The 25,982-nt window shown below is 42.4% G+C and overlaps 1 protein-coding gene across 8 annotated transcripts in view; it reads left to right on the forward strand.

Moving 5' to 3' along the window:
* dysf (dysferlin, limb girdle muscular dystrophy 2B (autosomal recessive)) overlaps nucleotides 1-25,982 on the forward strand; it is a 152,210-nt gene that overhangs the window by 75,292 nt on the left and 50,936 nt on the right. For 4 of the 8 annotated variants that reach the window (XM_033609246.2, XM_078164807.1, XM_078164806.1 and 1 more), the window contains 2 exons: nucleotides 11,573-11,632; nucleotides 25,333-25,431. In XM_033609246.2, coding sequence (XP_033465137.2) covers nucleotides 11,573-11,632; nucleotides 25,333-25,431 — 159 coding nt within the window. The remainder of the gene's footprint in view (nucleotides 1-11,572; nucleotides 11,633-25,332; nucleotides 25,432-25,982) is intronic. The other 4 variants (XM_078164808.1, XM_078164809.1, XM_078164811.1 and 1 more) reach the window with 1 other exon arrangement.

Raw genomic sequence — 25,982 nt, forward strand, 5'->3', positions numbered from 1 at the left:
ATCAGGGATGCACCGTCATCAAACTGCGGTCCCTGAAGTCCATAAAAAAGAACACAAAAATACCAGCTAATTATTGTGTTTATAATGCCGTTGCTGTATTTACTATAAATAGCAATAAGAGAAAAATTGAGGGAGAGCGATAACAACAGAAAGAGGAATGACAGTCCTCTTTTCCTCTCTATTTTAGCAAAGTAATGTTGTCATCGTAAAGGCATGCCATGAGTTCATATCCGGCCTGATTGGGTTATATCTGAAGCCAGTATTTTTGTATCAAAACAAGAGGCGTGGACACAGTTTTCCTGTCATGTGAGAGACTGAGCAAAACAAGAACACAAACAGTCGATGAATCGTCCTAATTTTTAAAGTAGTGCTTTTTAATACCAGCCGTTTATAAAAGGGATATTTAAATGTTGGCCTGAATCTGTTGAACAAATTTGAAGTTGTCCAAACTTCTTAAAGCCTGTTGGGTCGTTTCAGACACAGGTCGAGTTGTATGCTCAATACTTTAGAAATATATGCGCTCCACTAAAACGTTACTATTGAAAACACTACAGTCTCATGCACGGCTGAGTTGTGTGCCTGGGTAAGCATGTGCGTTCGAACTCTAATCTTGGGTGTCCATCTTGAAACTGTGACTGTATAGATCGTCCGTGCGGTCGGGGGGCGGATGTGTGTGGAGCATCCATGTTTTCACAGACATGGATGTAAACTGTAAGTGCAACTTGACGGGTTCACAGAGGCATAAAATCATGAGATGGTAATTCTAGTATAACGTTTTAGCAAATATACATTATGGGAAGTACTGAGCATAAACTAGAGACCTAGAGTTGTCTCCTTTGGTCTGAATCAGGGAGTAATTCTCTCACAAAGTTGTATAATTGCCTAGAGTTGGTTCGTGTTCTCACGGCAGCATTTACAAGCGGACCAGATCAAATGCCTTGTGTGAGAAAGCTGCTCTTGATTGGTCAGAAAAATCCAGGAAGTAAACAAAACGTTGAAGAAGAGTACACTTGCAAGATAAATGTGACACTTTCTAATGTCACAATGGAGGGACAACTACGCAGGTTGATTTTAGCACTGCTCATCGTGGACTATATTGCTGTCATTGTTCATTTTAGTCAAACCATACAGTTTGAAAACGAGGCGCGGCTCCAACTAGAAAACAATGTTTTGATGCATTAGATGTGCTGAATGTGCATATTAAGGCAGTACAGGAGGAGGTGCACATTAATAATCCTCCAGGACTGTAACATGCTCATGTTTAACCCAAACAATGTGTCATGTGACTGCAGTTGGTTCAGATCCAGGTCGGAACATGTTCTCACCACAAACAAACGGCATTAGAGTTCATTTGTAACCGGACCGAGACCACCTCTTCAATGATAATAATAATAATAACTTTATTTATATAGCGCCTTTCAAAACAGCTGTTACAAAGTGCTTCACAAATAAAACAGTTAAAAAAAGCAACAAATATCAAGTAGCATCACAATCAGGAGTCAACAAATTAAACAAAGACAAAGCGATAAAATAAGTTTTGAGAGCTGATTTAAATTTAATAAGTGAATTTTCATGTCTGAGTTCCTCAGGTAAGCTGTTCCAAAGGGTTGGAGCTCTCACAGCAAATGCCCTGTCACCCCTGGTCTTTAGCCTAGAGTGAGAGATAACTAACAGGGCCTTGTCAGAGGATCGCAAACTACGAACTGGTGAATAATGTACTAAAAGCTCAGCCAAGTAGCTTGGTGCCAAACCATGCAGGGCCTTAAAAGTCAAGAGTAAAATTTTGAAATCAATTCTAAAACATACAGGTAACCAATGAAGGGAAGCTAAAATAGGTGAAATGTGCTCATGTTTTCGTGCTCTAGTTAAAAGTCAGCATTTTGGACACCCTGAAGCCACTGAATTTTGTCCCAGGCAAGTAAACACAGCATTACAATAGTCCAGATGAGACATTATAAAAGCATGAATCACTTTTTGAAGATCATTAAAAGAAATAAAAAATCTGATTCTCAAGATGTTTCTCAGATGAAAAAAGCACAACTGCATCAGCTTTTTAACATGGGTACTCGAGAGTGAGGTTCTCATCCAAAATAACTCCAAGGCTCTTAACCGTGGTAACAACGCGTTGGGCCAAAGAGCAAAGAGCAGGCAGAATTTGGCTGTGAGAGTGCTCAGGGCCTATAATAAGGACCTCTGTTTTAGAGGCGTTCAGCTGGAGCTAATTCACTGCCATCTAGTCCTGAACCGCAGCTAGGCAGTCATGCAGGGCAGATAATTTAGCTGATTCTGATGGGTTGCAGGACAAGTACAACTGAGTGTCATCAGTGTAACAATGAAATGAAATGTATTGTCTAATAATGTGGCCCAAGGGAAGCAAATACAAAGAGAATAAAATTGGACCAAGAATGGATCCCTGTGGCACTCCAAACATAGTCTCGGTCCACACCTGAGTGTGATTGCTGTGTTCACACCTGCCCAAACAAACCGCATTTAGAGGGCAAGCGAACTTGAGTTCGATTGAACCGAACCAAACAGGCTCTGATCACACAGAAAGCGTTTTGCAGATTGCAAAAAGTTTTTTTTGCAAAGTGCCACTAGTGAAAAGAAACGCTTGCTGCGCCTTTTTATTGTTGCCAGGCAATCACGCACTCACCTTCTTATTCTAACCTTCCCGTCTAAATGTTTATTTATTTATTTATGTATTTTAGTTATTTCACTGTATCAAGTCCCTAAAATGCTGAGGCAGGGGGAACTGTCTGTAGCTCTGGTTGAGGGTGAGAGGCTGTCAGCAGATAAACAGAGATCTGTGTGGGTACATGAGACCCTAAAAAAGAGGGTGGGTCATGGGGAGTACCACCAGTTGGTCCAGGAGCTTCTCCTCCATGATGGATGTTTCCAGGCCTATTGTAGGATGACTCAGGGGCAGTTTGACAACCTGCTGTCTATCCTTGGCTCGTATAGCTCTGGGTATCCAGCAACCGCTACCACCATCTTCTTTTTGTCGTGACCACCACAGAAGGCCCGCCTCTCAAATCATCCAACTGGACAATGAGTAGAAAGCCTTTTTATCTGGATTTCAGAGCGCTCCGGCAAAAACGCCAGGCGTCTAGAGCGCAGAAACACAAGGCACGTAGCAACGCAAAAACAGCGAGCTTCATTCTCATTAAAAACAATAACAAAAAACCGCCTCAAGGTGCTAAAACAATTTTTGTGTGATCAGGGCCTCGTACTGCAGGAGTTGTGTGAGAGTTTGTGAACGGATGTTTGTCGTAGTTTTCAGGGGCATACTTCGGTAATACTAACTAGAAACATTCCGACACATAACTCCCCGTACAGGGAATCATTGTTACAGGCTTTTTGTGTTTGCATGTTTTGGTATTGATCGAACGCACCGAATCTGACAAGTTATTGACATTTGGTGGATTCTGTTACCTGTGGACGGAGCCAGCCTGTGTCTCTTGTTTCCTCTCTCCAGCCCGAACTGTAATTGTGTAAAAACCGATGGCCGCCGTTTAAGAAATCAGTGAGGACAGTCTGGTAGATGCTGGAAAATGTTCTGGTGTACTGTTTAAGTGAACGGGATTTGAAGTTAATGGGCTACAACGTGGAAAACCACCGGATTGGCTCCTCCGTCAGGACACTGAAGTAACATTCAGAGACAGTGAATCTGTGGAGAGGTTGTGATTTTTTGGGAAAGAATTCCAAGCTCGTGATTCCTGTCAGCCGGCTCTCCGTGGATCCAGTGATTCCAGACTTCTGTTCTGGATTCCTGCAGCTTCTCCTTGACGTCCTTCACGTCTTCTTCTTCTTCTCCTCACTTTTTCCTCTCTGCTGTCGTCTGCTGCCACTCTTCCGTTTTTCGTCACTCTACTTGCCCTTTCTAAAACATCAGTCAGCCTCTTACTCCTCCCTTCCTTGCTTTCCTTCTTCCTCATCCATCTCCTTGTCTCCTCTCTTACCCTTCTTCTTCTCCTCTCCTTGTTTGTTCCCCTCATTCCTTCACCCTCTTCATCTCATTTCCGTGTGTCCTCGCCTTCCCCTCCATCTCACCTTTCCTCTCCTCTACCTTTTGTTCTTTTCTCCTTGTCTCCTTTCCCTGTGTTCTCCTGTTTTTCTCTCCTTGCCTTCCCTCTCCTCATCTGATTCATCCCCCTTTCCTTCCCTCCTGTCCTTATCTCCTTTTTCCACTATTCTCCTCTTCTTTTCCCTCCTTCTCGCATCTCCTCTCTCCTCTTCCTCTTTTCCTTCCTTTCCTTTCTCCTCTTCATTTAGTATCATCTCTATGTTGCATCCCTAGCTTCTCTCCTTTCTCCTTGTTTCTTCGTCTCCTTTCCTCTTCTCCTCTCTTATACTCCTTCTTTTCTCTCCTTGTCCTCCTTCATCTCCTTGTTTCTCTTCTCTTGCCTCATTTTAGTTCGCCCTCTTCCCTCTCATCCTTCTCCTATTCCTCCTTTTTTTTGCACACTTATCTCACCTCCTGTGCTCCTCCATCTCCTTCTTTCCTCCCTTCCACCCTTCTTTTCTCTCCTCACATCTCCTTTCTTCCTCTTTTCCCTCCTCTCCTTTCTTCTCTTCGTTTAGCATCATCTCTTTGTTGTATCCCTAGCTTCCTCTCCTTATTTGTGTCCTTTCCTTTCTCCAGTCCTCGTTTCTTCGTCTCCTTTCCTCTTCTCCTCTCTCATACTCCTCCTTTTCTTTCCTTGCCCTCCTTCATCTCCTTGTTTCTCTTCTCGTCTCCTTATTTTCAGTTTGTCCTCTTCCCTCTCATCCTTCTCTTATTCCTCCTTTTTTGCATCCTCATCTCACCTCCTCTTCTCCCCCCTTTCCTCTGCTCCTCCATCCTTTTCTCCTCTCCTTGTATGCTCTCCCCACACCTTTGTTGTCTCCTTGCCTCCTCGCCTCCCCCTCCATCTCTCCTTGCATCTCTCTGTTTTTCTCTCCTCTACCTTTTATTCTTCTCTCCTTGTCTCCTTTCCCTGTCTTCACCTCTTTTTTTACGCTCCTTGCCTTCCTTCTCTTCACCTGATTTCTCCTATCTCCTTATCCCCCGTCCTTGTCTCCTTTTCCTCTTCCCTCCTTCTCACGTCTTCTCTCTCCTCTTCCTCTTTTACCTCCTCTCCTTTCTTCTCTTCATTTGATATCATCTCTCTGCTGCATTCCTATCTTCCTCTCCTTTTTCGTATCCTTTCCTTTTCCAGTCCTTGTTTCTTAGTCTCCTTTCCTCTTCTCCTCTCTTATACTCCTCCTTTTCTTTCCTTGTCCTCCTTCTTCTCCTCTCCTTGTATGCTCCCCTCATGCCTTCACCCTCTTTGTCTTCTTGTCCCTTCTCTCGTCTTATTTTTAGTTTGTCACCTTTCTTTTGTCTCCCTTTTTGCACCCTCATCTCACCTCCTCTTCTCCTTTCTTTCCTCAGCTTCTCCTTCTTTCCTCTCTTCCCCTCCTCTCCTCTCCCCAGCACCTCTCTCATTTCCTCGCCTCTCCTCTTCTCTACTTGTCTCCTTGTCCCTTCTCTTGCTCTATCTCCTCTTTCCTTTTCCTCCTTTACCTCCTCCTTTCTCTTCTTACTCCTCCTTTAATTTGTTCCACCCTCATGTCACCTCCCCTTCTTTCTCTTCTCCTCACTTCCTCCATCTTTCTCCTCACCTCTCCATCCTTCCTCTTTTCCTACTCTCCCCTCTCCTCTCACCCACTTACTCACACATCTCCTTCTATCTTCCACCCTCATCTCATCTCCTACTCCTTCTTCCCCGCATCCTGCTTCTCCACTTCCTCTCCTTTCACCTCCTCTCTTTTTCTTCTTCCTGCTGCTTACTTCTCTTTCTTACACACTCATCGTGGTCCTCCTCTCCTTCTTCTTCTTCCTCTCCTCTACGTCTTCTCCTCTTCTCCAACACCTTCCTTGCCCTCCTCATCTTCCTCTTCTTCCTTTTTCCTCTCCTTCTTTTGGCCTCCTCCCCTTTTCTTCTCCTCTTCCAATTATTTATCACCCCCTTAACCTTCTTGCTTCCCCCTCCTATGTTTCATTCACTCCTTCTGTCCTCCTCTCTTGCTGCCTTCTTCTTCTACTTCTTTTATTAACGCTCTCATCGTGGTCCTCCAGTCTCTCTCTAGCTTTATTCTTTCTCTCCCTCTCCTCCCGGTCCTCCTTCTCTTCTTCTTCAGCACCTTCTCTGCCCTCTCCTCTCCCCTTTTTCTCCTCCTCCTCCTCCTCCTCCTCTTCTCCTTCTCTTCTTTGTCTCAATGATGTCTTCCTCCTGGTGATCACTGAAGGGGAAAATCTGACCCTCAATGATATACAAGACAGACCCTGTGGTTTCTGTGTGTGTGTGTGTGTGTGTGTGTGTGTGTTACAGTGTGTATAAACAAACACAGGGAGTCTGTTCCTTGTTAGTTGTCTTCTGTCTCATTATCCCCACAGGACCGCACCACTGGAACTCTCCCTCCATCTTTTTTCGTCTACGCCATCCTTCCTTCCTCATCTGCCTTCCTTCTTCCCTCTTTCCTTACACCTCCTCTTCATCCTTTCTTTCCTCCACCTTTAAATCTGTCCTTCCTACTTTTAGTCATACCCCTCCAGTCACCTTATACAGTTTTTTCTGTCCTCCTTTTGCTTATTCCTTTGTTTTTTTGTTACCATCTATTTGTTCCTCTTTCCCTTTCCCACTCTTTCACTTCCTTCCTAATTTTTCTTTCACTTAATCCCACCTTTCCTCTGCCTCTCCTTTACTTCCTTCGTTGTTTTATTCCTTCCACGCCTTTCCTTGCACGGCTCTTCTCCAACAACCTTTTAATGTTTTCGGTTTGTCCGTCTGTCCGTCCCATTCTTGTGAACACGGTATCTCAAGAACGCCTTGAAGGATTTTTTTTTTTTTCAAATTTGCAAGTTCACTTGGACTCAACATTGGACTGATTAGTTTTAGATGGTCAAAGGTCAAGGTCACTGTGACCTTGTCTGTCTCATTTTTGTGAATACGATATTTCAAGAACTCCTTGAGGGAATTTCTCTAGACTTGGCACAAACATCCACTTGGACTCAGGAATGAACTGATTGAAATTTGTGGCCAAAGGTCAAGGTCACTGTGATCTTACATCTGTCTCATTCTTGTAAACACAGTATTCCAAGAATACCTTGAGGGAATTTCATGGACGTGATATCTCAAGAACACCTTGAGGGACTTTTATTTATTTTTTTCAAATTTGCACATTCACTTTGAACTGATTAGTTTTGGGTGGTCAAAGGTCAAGGTCACTGTGGCCTTCTTTGTGTCATTCTTGTGAACGTGATATCTTGAGAAAGTCTTTAGGGAATTTCTCCAAATTTGGCACAAACATCCACTTGGACTCAAGAATGAACTGATCGAAATTTGTGGCCAAAGGTCAAGGTCACTGTGATCTTACATCTGTCTCATTCTTGTAAACCCAGTATTCCAAGAATACCTTGAGGGAATTTCATGGACGCGATATCTCAAGAACACCTTGAGGGACTTTTATTTATTTTTTCAAATTTGCACATTAACTTGGACTCAACATTGAACTGATTAGTTTTTGGTGGTCAAAGGTCAAGGTCACTGTGACTTTGTTTGTCTCATATTCGTGAACGTGATATCTCAAAAGTGCCTTTGGGGAATTTCTTTCAAATTTGGCACAAACATCCACTTGGACTCAAGAATGAACTGATCAAAATTTGTGGTCCAAGGTCAAGGTTACTGTGACCTTGCATCTGTCTCATTCTCGCTAACACAGTATTCCAGTAAGAATACATGGAGGGAATTCCACGAACGCAAAATCTCAAGAACGCTTTGAGGGATTTTTTTTTTTTTCAAAAACTTGGACTCATCAGTGAACAGATTAGTTTTTGGAGGTCAAATGTCAAGGTCACAGTGACCTTGCGTCCATCTCATTCTTGTGAACGTGATATCTCAAGGATTCCTTGAGGGAATTTCTTCAAATTTGGCACCAAGGTTGTACTAATTAGACTGTGGTGGTCAAGGGTCAAAGGTCAAGGTCGCCATGACCTTGTATCCATCTCATTCTCGTGAACGCGATATCAAAACAGCTTGAGGGAATTTCTTTGGTACTTGGACTCAACAATGAACTGATTGGATTTGGATGGTCAAAGGTCAAGTTCACTTTGACCTTGTCTGTCACATTTTTGTGAGTGCTATATCTCAAGAACACCTTAAAGGAATTTCTCCAGAATTTGGCACAAACATTCACTTGGACTCAACAATGAACTGATCAGAATGTGTGTCCAAGGTCAAGGTCACTGCGACTTTCTTGTAAACACAATATACCAAGACGACCTGTAGGGAATTCCATGAACGCAATATCTCAAGAACACTTTGAGGGAATTTCTTCAAATTTGACACAAATATCCACACGGACTGAGGCTCCTCTTTAGTTAAGTTCTTCCTCCTTGCCTTCTTCTTTGCGTATTTCCTTCCTCATGCCATTTTCCCTTCACAATTCTCCCCTCTTCCTGCTTCCTGTCTTACCTCCATCATTTCTTACTTTCGTCTCACTTTCTTCCGTTTTATTCCTCCTTACTTCCTTACTTCCTACTCCTTACTCCCCTCACTTCTTCATCCTTCCTCCTTACACGCTGTTTCCCCATCTTTCCCTGATCCCTCCTTTAATCCATTCTCCTCTAACTCCTACCACCTCCACTCCTTGTTTCCTTTCCTACCCTGTTTTCTCCATCCTGTATTAGTACTCTCAGTGCATTTATCTTTATGCAGTTTTATGTTTCTTTCTTCTTATTTTTGCTCTTTTCTTTTCTTATCTTTTCTTTCTTCCTCTTTTTTAATCCTGGTTGTTTCCTTTCCCTAATCTCTCTTCTTCATCTTTTTCTATCCATCTTTCTTTCCCTCCTTCGCTCTTTTGTCCTACGTCTGTCCACACTACATTTCTTCTGCGTTCCTCTCTTTCTCGTCCTCCATCCCGCTCTCTAATCTCCGTTACCCCTCCAATTCATTTTCTCATTTCTTCTCTCTTTCTCTATCTATCTATCAAGCTGACAGTGGGTTTAATGTGGGAGCTCATTAAAGGCCATGTTGTCCTCCTCTTCTTCTTCATCCCTTTCTCCTCATTGTTGTGGTTCATATCAACCACTCATCTCCTCTGTGATCCTTCCATCATCTTTAGATTCTCTCTGCTCTTTAATTTATTTGTGTGTCCGTCTTTGTTATCCCTCAACCCACAGGCGCCATGACAGCTTCATACACACACACACACACACACACACACACATTTTGCTGCTGCGTTTGAACCAAAAACAATTTCATATCAATGAGGTCAAAGCTGTTTCTCTTTCTCCGTCCCACTGTTTAACATAAAGAGAGGCATCGTGGGACTGTCTCTAATATACTGCTGTTACCTCATACTTACAACACTGACCCCCTCCACTTCCCAAACCACACATACACACACACACACACAAACACACATACACACACACAGTTTTCCATTCTCTTGCACTGATGCAAAAACTCAATTGTCTTGTTGTGTTTTCGGGGGCTGGCATTAAATGTTTGGTGACATGGGAGGTCCAGAAATGTACAATATGAGCTAACCTAATGTTCATCAGCGTGTGTGTGTGTGTGTGTGTGTTGAAGTGGGGTGTTGAAATTAGTGCACACACCCTGTCATTAACGCCCCCATCCAATTAAAGGGGCTTTGACATCAAAACAACTCTGCGTGGATACAATAACAGTGATGCAACCGACGGGTACATTTGTGGTGAGTTCGGCACGCTCGTCAATCCCTAAACGTTTGCAGATTTTAACCACGGCCAGACAATTAATCATTTTGACATGGAGAAATTAATTTGAAGAAGTGTAGCAGTTGGTCAACAGCCTCAACACGCAGCTACAAACAGGGTCGTTTAATCAGCTTCTTTAGATGTAGGATCATTGAAGTTCAACTTTATGCTCGGTACACACTAGTCTTGAATGAAACTTACTGTTTTTGTCATATTTCTTCCGCTGCATTAATGTCAGTGAAGATAAAGTTTAACTGTTAAAGGTACATCTTAGTGTGACACAAAACAATTCATCCAGAGCCTCCAAAATGACCATAAAGTCACTTGAGCAGTATAACCTTCTTAAACGTCGTATTTATTGTATTATTGGGCTTATGATTTGCTCAAACTGTGCGGTTGGATCATTAAGCTACGAAATCATATATAGTGCTTAATAGAGACAGTTACACAAAACTCGCAGCATTCACAGACAAACACTTGTCTTTATCTGGACACATTTTCCCCACAAATACAACATGCTAATGTTATTAGCATAAGCCTATGGCATTTTACATTGTATAAATTAGCCTAGCAGCTAGCAGACTTTTCCTCCACTCATATGAAGCCAGGGACAACAGCAACATTTAACAAAGGTAACGTTACAAAATTTGGCTCCATTACAACTCACAAGGTTCACTGACAAAACAACTGTCTTATACTAAACACGTTTTCCAAACAAATACAACATGCTAACATTATTAGTGCAAGCCTATGGCATTTTACATTTTATAAATGAGCTTAGCAACTAGCGGAGATTTCCTCTTCTTCCTCTTGTGTCCACTGAGGGAAATAGTTTCAGCTTACAGGAGGTCAGACAGGAGGTCTGCGTCGCTGTGACGTGTAGTTACATTTCTGGGGAGGTGCATGTCAGGCTACGGCGCAGGCTCTACATCGATGCAGAGCCTGCGCCGTAGGTATGGCATCGATTCAACGCTTAGCGGGTCAATACGCTGTGTGCAGCTCTACAATGAAAAGACATTTAACCACTCTTGAATAGTCAAATTTGCTTGCAGTGAAGTTGCAGTGATTGGACGTACAGGGATTGGCCAATTGTACGTAAATTGTCTTATCATTAGACACTTTTTAATAATTTCCCCCTCAGTTTGTAACACAAGCTGTGGGTATAAATGTGTAGTTTCACAAGTTTTACGTCTGTGCTGTGTGAAAGCATTAATTGGACATGAAATAATTTGTGCCCAGATATGTTGCGTCCATCACATCCACGCTGATGTTGTACAGCATCCTTACCTCACCCTTCCTGTCTTCTTCTTCTGCTCCTCCATGTGCTCAGCTCCTCCGTGACCTCATATAAACACTTTGTCTTCCTAATCTGGGCCGCTGTCGAGCGTGATCAGCGTTAACCCGCCTCTGCTGTCTGCACCTCTGAGAGCGGGACCTCCCAGGGAAAGAAAATGTTCGATTTCAGTAAAGACACCACGCTCAGTTTTTCCCTCACAAAACAAGAGCTTTGATAAATAGTTGCAGTCTGAGAGAACTCATGACGGTGACGACGATGTTTCTGTGTATCTGTGTCACTAGCATGTCTGGTGATGTTCGTGTGTATTGTCTGATGTTGTCAGTGTTAAAGAATACAGTGTGTTTAATGTGTGTCTCTAACAGTACAATGTTTTTGTTAGATTTTATGAAATAATTCAAACTGTTTGTCTTTTTCTTCAGCGTACGACAGTGAGATTTGATGCTAATATTGTGGCTAACTCTAACCAGCTCACCTGGAAATGTGCATGTTTTTGTGTGTGTGCATGTGTCTTGTAGCTCGCAGATGGAGCCGATTCAGCTATCATTAACCTTTCCACCTCTAGTTCCAGCCTCCATGTAGGTAACAAACTCATCTTTTAACTCATTCATTCATGTTCAAACACCTAACAACAATGTCAAACATACTTTCCATTGACCTGTGCTCTGATACCATCATTGATACCATCCATCAAATTTGGTACTGTATCTTTGTATTCTCCTATTTTTTATTCAATAACTTCAATTTCACCTGGTGATGATGTTAGTGAAAGTTAAACGCTGTTACAGATCTGTTCACATTGGCAACATAAATACATAACCTCCACACTTGACTCATTTTACGTCGCATTTGACGGGTTTCTCTGCGTCTGTGATTTTATGTTGGTTATAATCCTCCAATCACGATGTAAAAGGACATTAGAAATTTTCAAAGAAGAGAAATTCCAGGGCTGCCCCGTAATAGTCGATCAAACGTTCGTCGCCACATAAAGGTCATTAGTTGGCAAGATTTCATTGGTCGCTTAGTCGCAGAAAAAAAAAAAACAAACGTGAAACTCTATTAGGAGCTGCGCCTTGTCAAAATAAATCAAACCCTATATGACTGGACCATGTGGGACTTTAATTTGAAAGGGCAGACACAGGAAGTGTCCACGCTCAGCAGTCAGACAGGAGTCACGTTAATTTCCAGGGCTGGTACCTGCGGTTATTCCACAGGCTAGTTAATAACATGTCGGGCAGGAAATCCAGTGTGGGATCATTTTGAGAAGGTGAAGGACGAACCCAAGGTGATATGTAAACTCATCTTCATTGGTCGACTACAAACATGACGTATCATCTGAAACATGGAAGTAGCTACATGCCCATTAGCCCACAGCGTCATTAACAGGCAGCTCAAACCATTGTGTCACAACATCAAGTTCACAGTTGGTAAACAATGAAGGAGAAACTGGTGGTAGCGGTTGCTGGATACCCAGAGCTATATGGCCCGATGATAGGGTGACGAGTCATCCTAAAATATACCTGGGAACATCCATCATGGAGGAGAAGCTCCTGGACCAACTGGTGGTACTCCCCATGACCCACCCTCTTTTTTAGGGTCTCATGTACCCACACAGATCTCTGTTTATCTGCTGACAGGAAGGTTAGGTAAACAATGTGATGGCATGGTTGCCTGGCAACAATAAAAGGCGTAGCAGGCTTTTTTTTGTTTTGTTTTGGGTGTCCACCTTGACGCTGTGCTGATGGTATGGATCTTTGGTCTATCATTCCTCAGGCCCATGTTCACTCAGCATGCTTTACATGTGGGGCAGCAGACAGTAGCAGAGATCTAATTTTAGAGTGAAAGCCCTTTATTGATGAAGTTTACTTAAAGTAAGACACTGATGGATAACTCTGGCTGCACAGAGCTGAGCGCAGATCTGGAAGGAATGAGATAAAGAAGAAGAAAATTGTGCTTTTAGCCCGAGATGAAACAAGACACTTTTTACATTTTGCTTTTTTGGTCGCGGCTCAGGAAAATACTCTCTACTGAAGAAGTCAGGGTTTTTTATAGAGCGACACACGCCGAGCTGTGCGGTTACACAAGAAATGTGATCCCAGGTTTGAACGGGAGACCACGCTCCTTGTTACATTCTTCCATTTTATTTATCTAAGCCAGGTCAATTTGAAGACTAAGCTTGACCCGGACCAGGCTGCGCACACAAACACACACATCCAGTAGTGCTCGCTCCCTCCCCTCTCGACAGTAATTGGTGGTGATTTCTTTCTCTCCAAACAAAGATATTTGTTTTATTAAGGGTCAGATATTGAAACCAGTCAAATTAAAGGCTCGGCTTTCTGTCTAGATGGGGCCAAAGTCAACAGAGCTGCTATAGATCCTCTATACCACAACTCTCTGTAAGCAGACAGTTACTAAAGGCCGAGGGAGGGATGGATAAACGAGGGAGAGGGTTAAGGAGGGAGAAAGTGACTTAAAGAGAAGCAGAGAGAAGGAAAAGAATCTGAAAAAATTAGGAAAAAGAGGGTGGACTAATATCTCATGGCACCAGAAAAAGAAAGCTTGCTCTCTCATGTGCTGTAAATCCTGGCTTCTTAATCTCTGGGTCGCGACCAAAAAACGGGTCATGGGCGTACGTCTGATGATTACCAGATTACTGCAGCAGAGTGTGCGCTCAGCGGAGCGGCTTCCAAGGCGGATCAGTCAGATTCGGTTTCAGAGTTGGAAAAGTTTAAGAGGATCGTCTGTCAGTAGCGTCATGGCTCCTCAAACCTCGGAGGCACCGACCCCCCTTCAAGATATTTGAGATCTAACGTCGCTCAGATGGAAAATGAACATTGTGTGTCACGTTTCATCTGCGGCGTCCAGGCTTGATGATAGTATTTGTCATGGATCAAACCGGCCTCGCTCTGTTCTTGTTATTTCACTCCTCCCTTTAAGGTAGTCGGTTTTTGTGTCTATGTTTTCCACTGGTGACATGTTTTATATGAATGTGTGCCCCTTCAAAAGTTGTGGTTGCTTGCGTCTCTCTTCTACCATTAATTCTCATCAAAACTATCCCAGTTCATCGCCAAAAACCAGTCAAGTTGGGTTATAATCCTACTCTGAAGACGGTGTAGTTCCATAAATCCTTCCTGGCTGCGTTCGAACCAGACAAACTAACTGAAATGGCTCCATGCCAGGTGACATTGTGGCATTTTTGGGGGTTTATGAAACACACATTTATGGGCCTATAATGACACTGCGACCAGAAACAAGATGTCAAAATAGCTCACTAAATCATTATTGTTTTTCTTGTTCTGCTAATTTCAGCCACAGACTGATGTAAGCTGCTGTTCACCTCCAGAGTCTGAATGCTGCACATATTTGCTGCCCAGAATGTCATCCAAATGTGTCCATGCACTTCTGGATGACATGGGTGTATTGCTTTTATGAGTCCTCCAGCCAGACTATAGCACATCGGATACTTCGGAATTAACAATCCCTAAATGTCACGCAAAAACAGACGTCTCTGGTTTGGTATTTGTTAAGTCAGTCAGTCTAGTAATCATTTGGCAATTTGCAAGTCAGAAGACTTAAATCAGGGCTAAATGTGGTTAAAAAGTTCAATCTTTTTAAAGCTGTAATCAGCAATATTTTATGCTTACTGTGGGTCAAATGACTGTGTGATTGTGCATACAAAGAAATTGTTGTCTGACTCTGCACCTCCCTGATGTTTTTACCGTACACCTCAAACTCCAACTGAACTATTGTTGAGTTGTCACTGTGGGTAATATGGGCACCAGGTTTTGATAAGAAAGAAGAATGGATATGTTCTGCTGCATTTTGAGGTGCAGTGCTTCTGCAACAACTTTATGTAACCTAGATACCTAAAAATGTTACTTGTCACCCAAGTTCAGACCAGTTTTTATCTGGAGGTGTTTAGAAGTCATTCATACGTAAATCACAGCCCAGTGGCCATAAGAAAATGTTGGCATTGTACATTTCTGCAAACCATGTTGTGTTTAAGTGAGTCATTGCAGTTTTCAGCAGATTTTTAGCCTCCAAACATGGGTATTTATAATGGTCCCATTGCTGTTTTCTTCGCTTCTTTTTAGCCTCCAAATGTTGGTCTCTTCTAGGGACTCATCGCTGTTTTTCAGCATCTTTTAGCCTTCAAACGTGGGTCTTTTTTAGAGACTTGTCACTTTTTCCAGCAACCTTTGAGCCTCCAAATGTGGGTCGTTTTTAGGGAGTCATTGCTGCTTTTTCAGCAGCTTTTTAGCCTCCAAACTTTGGTCTTTTTTAGGGACTCGTCACCGTTTTTCCAGCTGCTTTTCAGCTTCCAAACATGGGTCTTCATCATGGACCCATTGCTGTGTTGCCTGCTCCTTTTTAGCCCCTAGATGGGGGCCTTTTTGAGGGACCCATTGCAATTCGTTCAGTGGCTTTTTAACCTCCAAATGTGGGTCCTTCTTAGTGACCTTTTTGTTTTTAGTGACATTGCTGTGTTTCCAGCCATTTTGAGACAAAACATAATCTTTTTTTTATTTTTTTTTTAGCCATAATTAAGTACGTTTTTTCTGAAAACAAAAACAACAAACCTGGTTTTGATTTAGCAGGACATTACTGTTTCCAGCAGCTTTTTAGGCACAAAAAAGAATTGTTTTTTACCAAGACATCACTGCTTTTCCTGCTAGAATTGTGCCACAAAAACCAGGTATTTTAAGCCAAAACGTGATCTTTTTCTAACATTAAATGGGTTTTGTGCCTAAACTTAACCACGTGTTAACTACAGTGTTGTTGCATCTGCTCTGTAATTAAGTGTAAATGTAATGTATCTGTGGTTTAAAGAAACATACAATGCCAACGTTTATTCTGGCGATTGGGTCGTAAATCACCAAGTGCTCACGAGAGAGCTATCACTTGTGAGGAAACTGCAGGAAGCATCATTGATGGATATTTTCTCTGTCAAATTGATATGTAAAGTGCTTCTCAGTGGGTCTTGAAAGTGGTTATCCCTCCGTGATTCAGTGTTGGCTATCGTTGCTAATGCTACAACCCAGTTCTTCTTTAGCTTATTCCAAACTAGCCAGAAACCTGGTATGCATCATTTCCTGCTTGTCAGAAGAATTTCTAAAGAAACGAGCTGCCGGGTAGCGTGAGTGCAGAACAGTGAATGGAAAAGCTTTCAGGAACTGGATATAGATGGAGTCACTACTGTGTAATGTCAATCAGTGATAGCAAAGAAGACATTTATTTATGTGAAAATGCCACAGATTTTTTCTTGAGGTTTGGTGCTCTGCCTTGTAACCACAGCGAAGGGAATGACAAACACACACAAACAGCTCTGCTGAAACATCTATCCCAGTCTTTCCACATTCTTCACATTGACCAGTTTATTTTGGAGATATAGAATCGGGTCAAAGAAAATCAGAGCAGGTTCTGGGCAGAATGGCCCGGTGGTTTAGGAAATTCTTCTCAAAGCACCCAACCACTCCACCGAAGCAAAACACTGAAGCTGTGTCTCAGTTCAGGTGCTGGATCCTCTGAAGTTCCCGTTTCTAGACCGAATGCGTCAAAGCAGCTCAACAAGGTCTGCAAGTTCCCTTTAGTTGTGTCGGAGAAATTCAGCCTTTTGTATCTTTCACAGCCATCAGTATTCTGTAATTTAAGAGAGTCCAGTCATGTACCTAGGAGGGCCAACAGTCTGCAAGTTTTTACTTCAACCGATCACCTCAACAGGTGAGTTCCCCTCGACTTGAAGGAATCAGTGGGTGATGTCTTTGAATGGTAATTAAAATCTGCAGATTGTTGGGCCTTCATGGCACATGGTTGGCCATCACCCCTTTTGGGTGCCATGCCATTGATCCAACAGATCATAAATTTGAAGCTCCAGTAGTCCAAAAACTGCCCCTTCGGACTAAAAGCTCCTTTGTCCATCTGTCTGTTATCCCGAAAACAAACATGGACTTTCCTACTCTGCCTCTGATTGGCTTGCCCTGATTTTCTTGCTCTGACCTTAACCAATCTCATTCCTCATGCTGAAATCTAACCAAGCCAACCAACAAATTCAACGAATACTAGCCAATCAGAGGCTGATTAGGGTGGCTGCAAGCAAAACCATATATACAGTAATTTTTTTCTCGATATGAAGTTTAAATAGTACCATTCTCGGAACCCATCGGCTGTATTCGGCGTCTGACTTCCAGCAGACGGCGATACAGCCTCTGGGGGCAGACCCCTGATTTTTTGGCATTCCGGTTTGATTTGGGCGGAGGAGGTGAATTTCCGTTTCCGACTTCCATTTATATATAAGTAAATATGCTGAACCATTGCGATGGATTCAGAGTTTGCAGTGACGCCAATTATGTTCCGCCTCATTAGTTCACCGCACGGACCGTTTAACCTGGCAACAACTGCAGCCAGCTCAAACGTGATTGGTCAATATCACGCGGACTACAAACAGCCTACAACCGGAAACCAGGGCTCTTCCGCTCTTCTTCCGGAGGCAAGATCTCCGGGGTTTGCCTACAGACTCTACATTCACTGAATGTAGAGTCTGTATATAGAGACTAAAATAGTACTTGGTACAAAGTTATTTTGGTCAATACCTTACAGGGATCCAGTTTGGATACGCAGCCCTAATAATTGTAACAGTTTTGGAGGGTACAGAGAAACGATGTCATACTGCCGATATTAGCGTCCGATTGAAAAACTGTACACGTTGTTCTAAAGGGAATGGAAAAACAACCAAAAAACCAAATGAGGGAATGTCTTGAATCAGTGACAAGGAGCAGTGAAGCTGTTATTGAGGCTTGTGACGGCGACGCTTTACGTTGGTACCAAGTAGTATCAGAACTTCTCCAATCAAACGATACCTATATTTGATCGTATTTGTACCCAGAGCCAGCCTATCACCTCAAATGTTCTTTGATTTAATTCAGCGTGAGATTGTCCCACCACCGCAGCCAACACACTTTGGCTCCCAACTCATCAAATAGTGATGCTTGGTCACTGGCCCCACACATTGAGCTATCTGTTACACCTCCAGCATCAGTTTTGGACGTTCAAGGACAGCTCCTCATTTTATTCTTGTTACATGCATTATGTCTTTTCAAAATAAACTTCCATTTTCACAGGAAATGTACAGTTCCCATTCGTTGAATGTATACAGTCTTTTGCTAGAGCTCATATCTCGTGCTAACTGCTGACACTCTCTGGTGTGAGTGTTTTGCAGACTAGCTAAAATGGCTGTAGAAGATATAGGTATGGCCGTTCTCGCCTTCCTAGCTTAAAACATTTTTCTCCCAAGTTTCATAAAATAATGAATCATTCAGCTCTCCTCTCGTCTCATTTGAATGTCCAACAGTTACCACTAACGTTCTGTCCCGTCTCGTCAATGAAAATAAAACATACATTTCCTCATAGTTTTTATTATCAACATCTCTTTTTACAAGTGGATACAAGCAGCCAAAATTATTTTCTCCGTGGGGTGGCTGGGGTCAGCCTTAGAGATAGGGCAAGGAGCTCGGAGTAGAGCCGCTGCTCCTTCCTGTCGAATGGGGTCATTTGATGTGGTTCGGGCATCTGATCAGGATGCCTTCTGGGCGCCTCCCATTGGAGGTGTTCCGGCACATCGCTGGAGGGACTATGTGTCTCATCTGGCCTGGGAATGCCTTGTGGTCCCCCAGAAGGGACCTGGAAATTGTTGCTTGGGAGAGGGATGTCTGGCAGGCTTTGCTTGGCCTGCTGCACCTGCGACCCGGCCCTGGAAAAGCGGATGAAAATGGATGGATGTAACATCTCTTATTAGCTTGTCAACGTCTCATTTTCTTCATGGAGAAAAAAATGTCACTGACAGACACTATTAGTTTTCGTTAATAAAATTAACACTGGTGCTTCGGTTTCTGAAGCCAAGGGCAACTGACCAAGCTTTGGTACTTGATGAGTTGGGAGTGAGACCAGCAGCTACAGCCCATCTGTGATGTGGTGAAGTCAAGCGCAGTGTAATCGACAGGAGTTGGCAGTTCAGCGTGCCGAGACGCCACCAGAACATTCAAAAATATAACTTTACAACACGCCTGTAGCATTTTACACAACTTAATGCTTCCATTCACAGCATGGGTATCGGATAAAGACGACAAATAAGGTATCAGATGAAGTACTGTTGGTATCAGTGTCGCTTTAAGGCTACTAGTGTTGATACTAGTATGGTACTTTTTGAAAAGATATCAAGAACTTTGCACAGCGTTTAAACCTCTGAAAACGGACCTCCTGCAGGCGGTAATCCATCTAAGGTACAGCATTTATTCTTTTTCCAACATAAAGCTAAGACTTCCGCGCCATCACTTTGTCTGAGTACGAAAATGTTATTACATTATGCTACAGGCGGTCAAAGAAATGTGTGGTTGCACCAGAGGAGCAAAGTAGCAGGTCGTTAGGAATGTCTGTTGTATTCTTTTTTATTATTTATGACACAATTTCAATATTTTTTATCAATTATTATGGTTTGTTGACTGATATAAACTGTTAGTTTTTCGGTTGTACAGATTTTAGGGATGTGAAATGCCAAAAAATACCATTGTAGGCACTGGGGAAACAAACTAAAAATTGCACATAGTAAAAATAATTTATGGAGTGTTGAGAAGTATTTTTATCAAGATTCTACACGTAGAAATCTTTTGGATCAACACGCTGTTTTTTTTTCACGTCTGATTTTTGTATGTTTTTAGATTTATGACATAATTTCAATGCTTTTATCAATAAGTATGGCTTATTGACTTACACAACCTTTTAGAGAGGTTAGAGAGATTTTAGGGATATGAAGCATTTGAAAATACTCCAAGAAATGACGCCACAATGAACAGTGTGAGGTGAGGTGACGAGCAACAGCTCCTACTACACAGTAAACTTCGGCCTCCTGGAAGTTGCCTCAGATTATCACTGGTATTTACACGTTGTCGGCTGTTTGACAGCAACTTCCTGGTGATAAATTGTCAACAAAAAGCTCCCAAACACTCCATCAGTTTTGGTTTCTGTGAGTCTGGAGTGAATTTTTCCTTCAGCCTCCTCCAGCTTCAGGGGCTTGCTGCCTTGACCTCTGACCTCTTTCACTGCTGTGGAAGGGATTTCCCCACAAAAAAGCATTTTATGAAGCAGCTCGGAGCTCTTATGTAAATCCAGTCGCTCTGCTCGCAGAGTTCTTGGCAGTGCCAGTCTCGGTTTGGTTAGCCTGGCTTTCCCTGCAGGGCGTAATGATAGGCTGCAAACCACACTGACACCCTGAACAGACCACTGCATGTGTGTGTGTGTGTGTGTGTGTGTGTGTTCGATCTCTTGCACTAAATACCAGTCTGGAGCGCTCTCCCCCGACGACCTTAATCTGTCTGAATCAGGAGTCGTGAGTGAACACACCTTGACACACACAGTTTCTGGCGCCCCTGTCATCAATGCCTGGCACCGGCTGCACTCAGAGGGCACATTAACACACACCAGACACTTCACGCCTCAGACACAGTGAGTGTGTGTGTGTGTCATGTCCTAGTTAAACTCCACGTGCTGCCCTTTTCCATGCCATGCTGCCACTTTGGAAAAATGAGGAATTCCATAGTTTACCCCTCCTTCTGTGTGTGTGTCTGTGGGAAGTAGGAGAAAGGGGATTCCACACCAGCCCGGTGCCATAAGAGCACTTTTGTTCTACATTTATGCCACTAAAACACACACACAAAGGAAAAAGTGGTACATGCGTCATGAGTGTTTTAAGCTCGAGTGTTCCTCGGAGGGTTGAAGGTTGCAGGGCGGGGACGGGTCGCACTGAAGTGTGTGTTTTTGTGTATATGTGTGTGTGTGTGAAGGGGTAGGGGCTGGTAGTTTGATCTGTCCCCTCGGTATTCCCCATCTTTGTAGTCGTTGTTTCCTCGTTGCGTCAGGGCCAACGGGCTGCCGTCAACACAGACAGACAGACAGACAGGCCGAGTTTTTATTTCTGTGAGAAAACGCTCAAAAATTGATGTTTAAACGGACCGCTGGACGTTGCCAATGTGAACAGACTTTTAGTGAGTTTGATGGATGAGGCAGCTTCATACTTGATAAAAACACATAACAGGGTTTCATTCAAAGATGTTATATATTCCCCCCCAAAAATCACATCCTATAAATCAAAATGACTCGTATCCAAAACCGCAGAAAGCCATCAGTCAACATTTCAAAAACAAAGATATTTTATCCTCCAAAACAGAACGACATTGTGAGCGCTCGGGATGACTCATAGCTGTAATAGTAAGACTTTAGCGGCCTTTACTTTGGTGCCAGCAGTCATTTCGTAATAGAGGGATTTATTTCTTTTTTTTCCCCCAAATTTCATTTTGGAATGAAACCCCTTAATGTGTAATGAGAATAAGTATTATGAAATGTGTTGAAAAGCTCCTTAATGTGTGTTTTAATCCTGTTATTTTAGTGTGTGGTTGCATTTTGTCAGCGTTTATGTGTCAGTGTGTGGTGAAATTTGATGCCTGTCTGACCTGTCTCTTACTCTTAATGCCGACACTAGATGTTACAGTGGGTAAGTTTATTTCATCGTATATGAACGTGGTCATTTGCAGAATTCTGATTTCACTGAGAGGTGACATAATGCAGCGGTGCAAAGTGGGGTTTTTTTTCTATAAAAACTAATTTTTATTTGTGACATTTTTTGCAAGAATGATTAATAAGTTATCGAACGTTCCTCGTAGTCTCTGTTCCCCTCCTGCAATCTCTCATTTAGCGTTTTAGCGTCTTTCTGGAAAAAGTGTTTCCTGAGGTTTACTGTCCGTATTCCAGAGGTGAGACCAAGTCATTGTTTTGCAAGTCACAATTAAGTCTCAAGTCTTTGCACTCAAGTCCCAAGTCAGAACAGGCAAGTCTCAGGTCAAGTCCCAAGTGCTAAACTGTCTAAATTCCTCAAATGTAATACCATTTTAGGAAGAGTAATAATGTAATAAATTTACACAAGTTATGAATTTGTATTTATTTATTAAAGGTATTCCATGCAGGATTGGGGACTACTGTTCATAAAGTGAAAGTGAGTGGGTTTACATGCACAGTTTAATTCCCTTTTCATTCAGAATGAAAGTTCATTCCTATTAAAAGTGATCTTGTAAACACCTAATTCGGAATGAAAATGGCCAATGCGATTGAAAATTCAATCTGATGTAAGGGGCTGGAATATTCCGTTTCTAATTCTGAATGAAAGAATTTCTCGCATTTGTATACACTCGTTCATTCCGGTCTTTCTGCGCATGCTCATTTCCTTGCCCTTCTGGCGCAATGACGTATATAGCGCACATATATAGCGCATCGCCAAAGCCAAATCGGTTTTCTATCTCCCTTCTTCGACCTTCTACCTCCCTTCTCCTCCTCAACAGACGAAGCATTAGCAGAACAAGGTTGTTGTCGTACTGCTGCTTCAAGAATATAAGCAAAACGAGCCCGAAAAAGGCACTAAGAACGGCGTCGTCAAGCATCTTGTTATCCGGAGCGAGGACTACAGTGTTTTCTTACAGTAAACGTAAACACGTAACATCCGCCCAGCCCCCTATCCAATCAGAAACCTTCCTTGCAGCAAACCTTGTGAGGACCTGAATAAAGGCAATTAAACTGATCTCCCGTGTAAACCCTAATTCGGAATGAATATTTCCCATGTAAACTACCTGGAAAGACTTTAATTCCGCATGATTTCATTCAGATTTATTTCATTCCAAATGAGAAGCCATCATGTAACCGCACCCATTGAAAGCAAAAGCCAACCCCAGATTCATTCTGATTTGACGTTTCGCTTCGCTGTATTTGCATTTTTTTTTGTGTCTCTCTTGAATGCTTGCTGCTTACAGTCTGGCACCTGGTCGCCACCTTTTTATAAAGCCCTGAGCTCACCTGAGCGCTGTGGGGGTGCACGCCCAGAAACTTCCAAACACTGAAAATGAGACACATTGAGAGTGGCTCATAAGTGATGATTGAAACTTCACTTAGTGTTGTGATGTCAGGAATATTATTCATATAGTGACTTTGCGGTTGCAAAAAATACTGTTGCTGCTCCAGAGGCAACAATTACTTATATTCAAAATATTCAATAATCCTGTTCTGAATTTACTGATATCGAGTATCGATAAGAGCAGTAGTATCAATAAAATCTTAACGATACCCATCCCAAGTTCTAAGTAGGGTTGTAGCGATATACCAGTTTTAAGGTATACCATGATTTAAAAGTTGACGCTTATCATAGCGTGCACATCTGCTTGTCTACAATACTGAAAAAAAATCCAACTAGACAAAGCATCTCCCCTTTTATTTTTTCTCCCCATTATTTTCAAAGGAAAGATTTTTTTTTTACACTTCCAAACAGACAAAATGGTTTCAAGGTTCAATTAATGTAATAAAATATTTGTTCATTCAACTAAAAATAACCTTTCTTTTTTCAGTCGTTTGAGGGTCATTCTGTGATACCGTGAAACCGCATTATTTTCTGAGGCGGTTATCGTACATTGAAAATCTCGTACCGTTGCGCCCCTGGTCCCAAGGCTGGTTTTTTAGTTATTAGCATAGTTACAAACAGTGTTGGGCAGTAACGTGTTATTGTATAATATTACTTTTTTTCCAGTAACAAGTAATGTAACTGATTACTGATGAAATTTCAGTAATAATATCACAGTTACCCCACAACCAAACAACTCATTACAATCATCACAGACTAATTTTCGTAATTGCAGGCACGTCACAAAGCGGCAAGCTAGTTTGGAGGATAGAGAGACTTACCATAGCAGCAAAATATTCCAATTACTTTCCTTTTGATAAGAGCACGTGCTGCAGGTCGTGGTGCTAAAACTTATTCAACTGCCAAAAACACGTCATCAAACCTCCGGTCTGAATCATCTCGGCTAGTACAACCGACACCACAGCAACTTTAAGCTCCAGGAAATACACCACACCAAAGGTGAGACACAGGTCGACACATCTGAATTTTGGGGAGATTACTACTTTTCAAAGAGTGACAAGTAATGTATTACATTTTCAGAGTAACGCTCTGTAACAAAGTTGTAACTACAGAGGTGTGGGTGAGTCTGAAAGTTTTAAGTTAGAGAAAAACTTTATCACCAATGACATGTGATTTCACTTAGAAGAAGCCTAATGAAGAGAATTACATGATATGAATCATTGGACTTGGGACTTGTTTGTCTTGACTTGGCGCTCGACTCTGGCCATCCTGTCCAAAACTTGGGACTTATTGTGACCAAATTCCCAATCCTAAGGAGGGCAGACATCAAAGCCACGGTCCCCAGACAAGTTGAGGTCAGTGCGTTTAGTCAGCGGTGTTGACCATCGTGTTCTCAGAGAAAAAACAAGTGCAACAGTCTGACAAAACAGCTTCGTTTAAACACAGTCGACAGATTCAGATAAATTCAGTCCAGGCATGATCATCTGTCAAGGATGTTTTTATCCCATCTGCCCCAGTTTAGTAAGGATATAAGAAGTGGAAAAGACAATGTCTGTGTGCCTGCAGAATATTAACAGATGGAAAAGCTGCTGAGCGATTCCTTTCATTCATACATAAACATACATATTTTTGTTTTTCTGGCCGTAACATGCTTCCTCTGATGTCCGTGTTGGTTTTGTCCACTTTATGCCTGCTCTCATCCTGATGGTGCCCGTTTCCATTGCCTCAGAACACCCATATACCATGACCTTAATGCCACGGAGCCACCAGAGGCAGTTTTTACTTGTGTTGACGTGACTTGGCCAACGTAACGCTGCCATGCGATCATTGGAAAAATCATGAAAAGCGGGTTATTTTTCTGAGCCCGTCGGTGCGCTGCTCCACAGACAGCAAACAGACCTCGCTGCAGGGCGTACCATCGGTTTTACAGGACAGAGGTCATTACAGGAGTCAAGATGTTCAGCAAATTTAATGACGTAGGGTCAATTTCAGGAGCCACCGATGTTTTGGTGACAGAGAACATAAACTTTGAAGTAATTTTTTCTCAGTTTATATGAAAATAAATAAGATGTGGAGCTTTATCCACTGCAAAAATTAAAACAACAATGTGATAAAAATCAACAGTTTGGATCCATCTAATTAGATTATGTCACAGGTGATGTGCTGAATTTGAGAATTCACAGTGACTGGCTTCTAAAACAGCATTTCATTTTAGTTATTTTCATCACAAATATAAGAATAATATCTTCATTAACAAGCTCCAGTGAGATTCAGCACCTCTTGTACATTGATTATCTGCCGACCTCTAACCTCTGAACACTTGACCAACAGGAAGAGGAGTTCATGGACTGGTGGAGTAAGTTCTACGCCTCAACCGGAGAGAAAAACAAGTACGGGACGTACCTGGAGAGAGGCTACGACACGCTGAAGGTAAGAGAGTCGGAAAATAGAAGATTCACTTAACACGTTGCCACTGTGAGGGTTTTTATGCCTATGTGTCTTTGCTATAGACTGATCGATGACGCGTCACGTACCTCCACTGTACAGAAGTGAAGCTGCTCTGGTGACGTCATTCCGAGCCAGAGTTTGCGCATCCCCGCATAAAATCCCCACTTTATAGCATTAGATACGGCACTAGATTCATTTTTTAAAAGGCCATGAAAAACAGCTTTTTAACTATGGCCACAAAATTTTTAACTGTCAAACCTACTTGACACTTTTATACTCATGTTAGTGTCCTGTGCTGCAAACCTTTAAACCTCTGTAGCTCCAGTGCTGTGTGCAAAAAGTTAACGTACACCCCCGCTATTTCTTTCATATCATTCTTCATTTACACGTTGTGCAGCTGCATATTTTTGCTTTGCATTTTATTTTGATCACAGTCTGTTTTTTGTAAAAGTGCTGGTGACATCTCAAATGTGGCCCACCAGTGATAACGCTATACCCCAGACTACACAGCGTTACCACTTGCAGGTATAGTT

The sequence above is a fragment of the Epinephelus lanceolatus genome, chromosome 22, assembly GCF_041903045.1.
Source record: "Epinephelus lanceolatus isolate andai-2023 chromosome 22, ASM4190304v1, whole genome shotgun sequence".
Classification (NCBI taxonomy): domain Eukaryota; kingdom Metazoa; phylum Chordata; class Actinopteri; order Perciformes; family Serranidae; genus Epinephelus; species Epinephelus lanceolatus.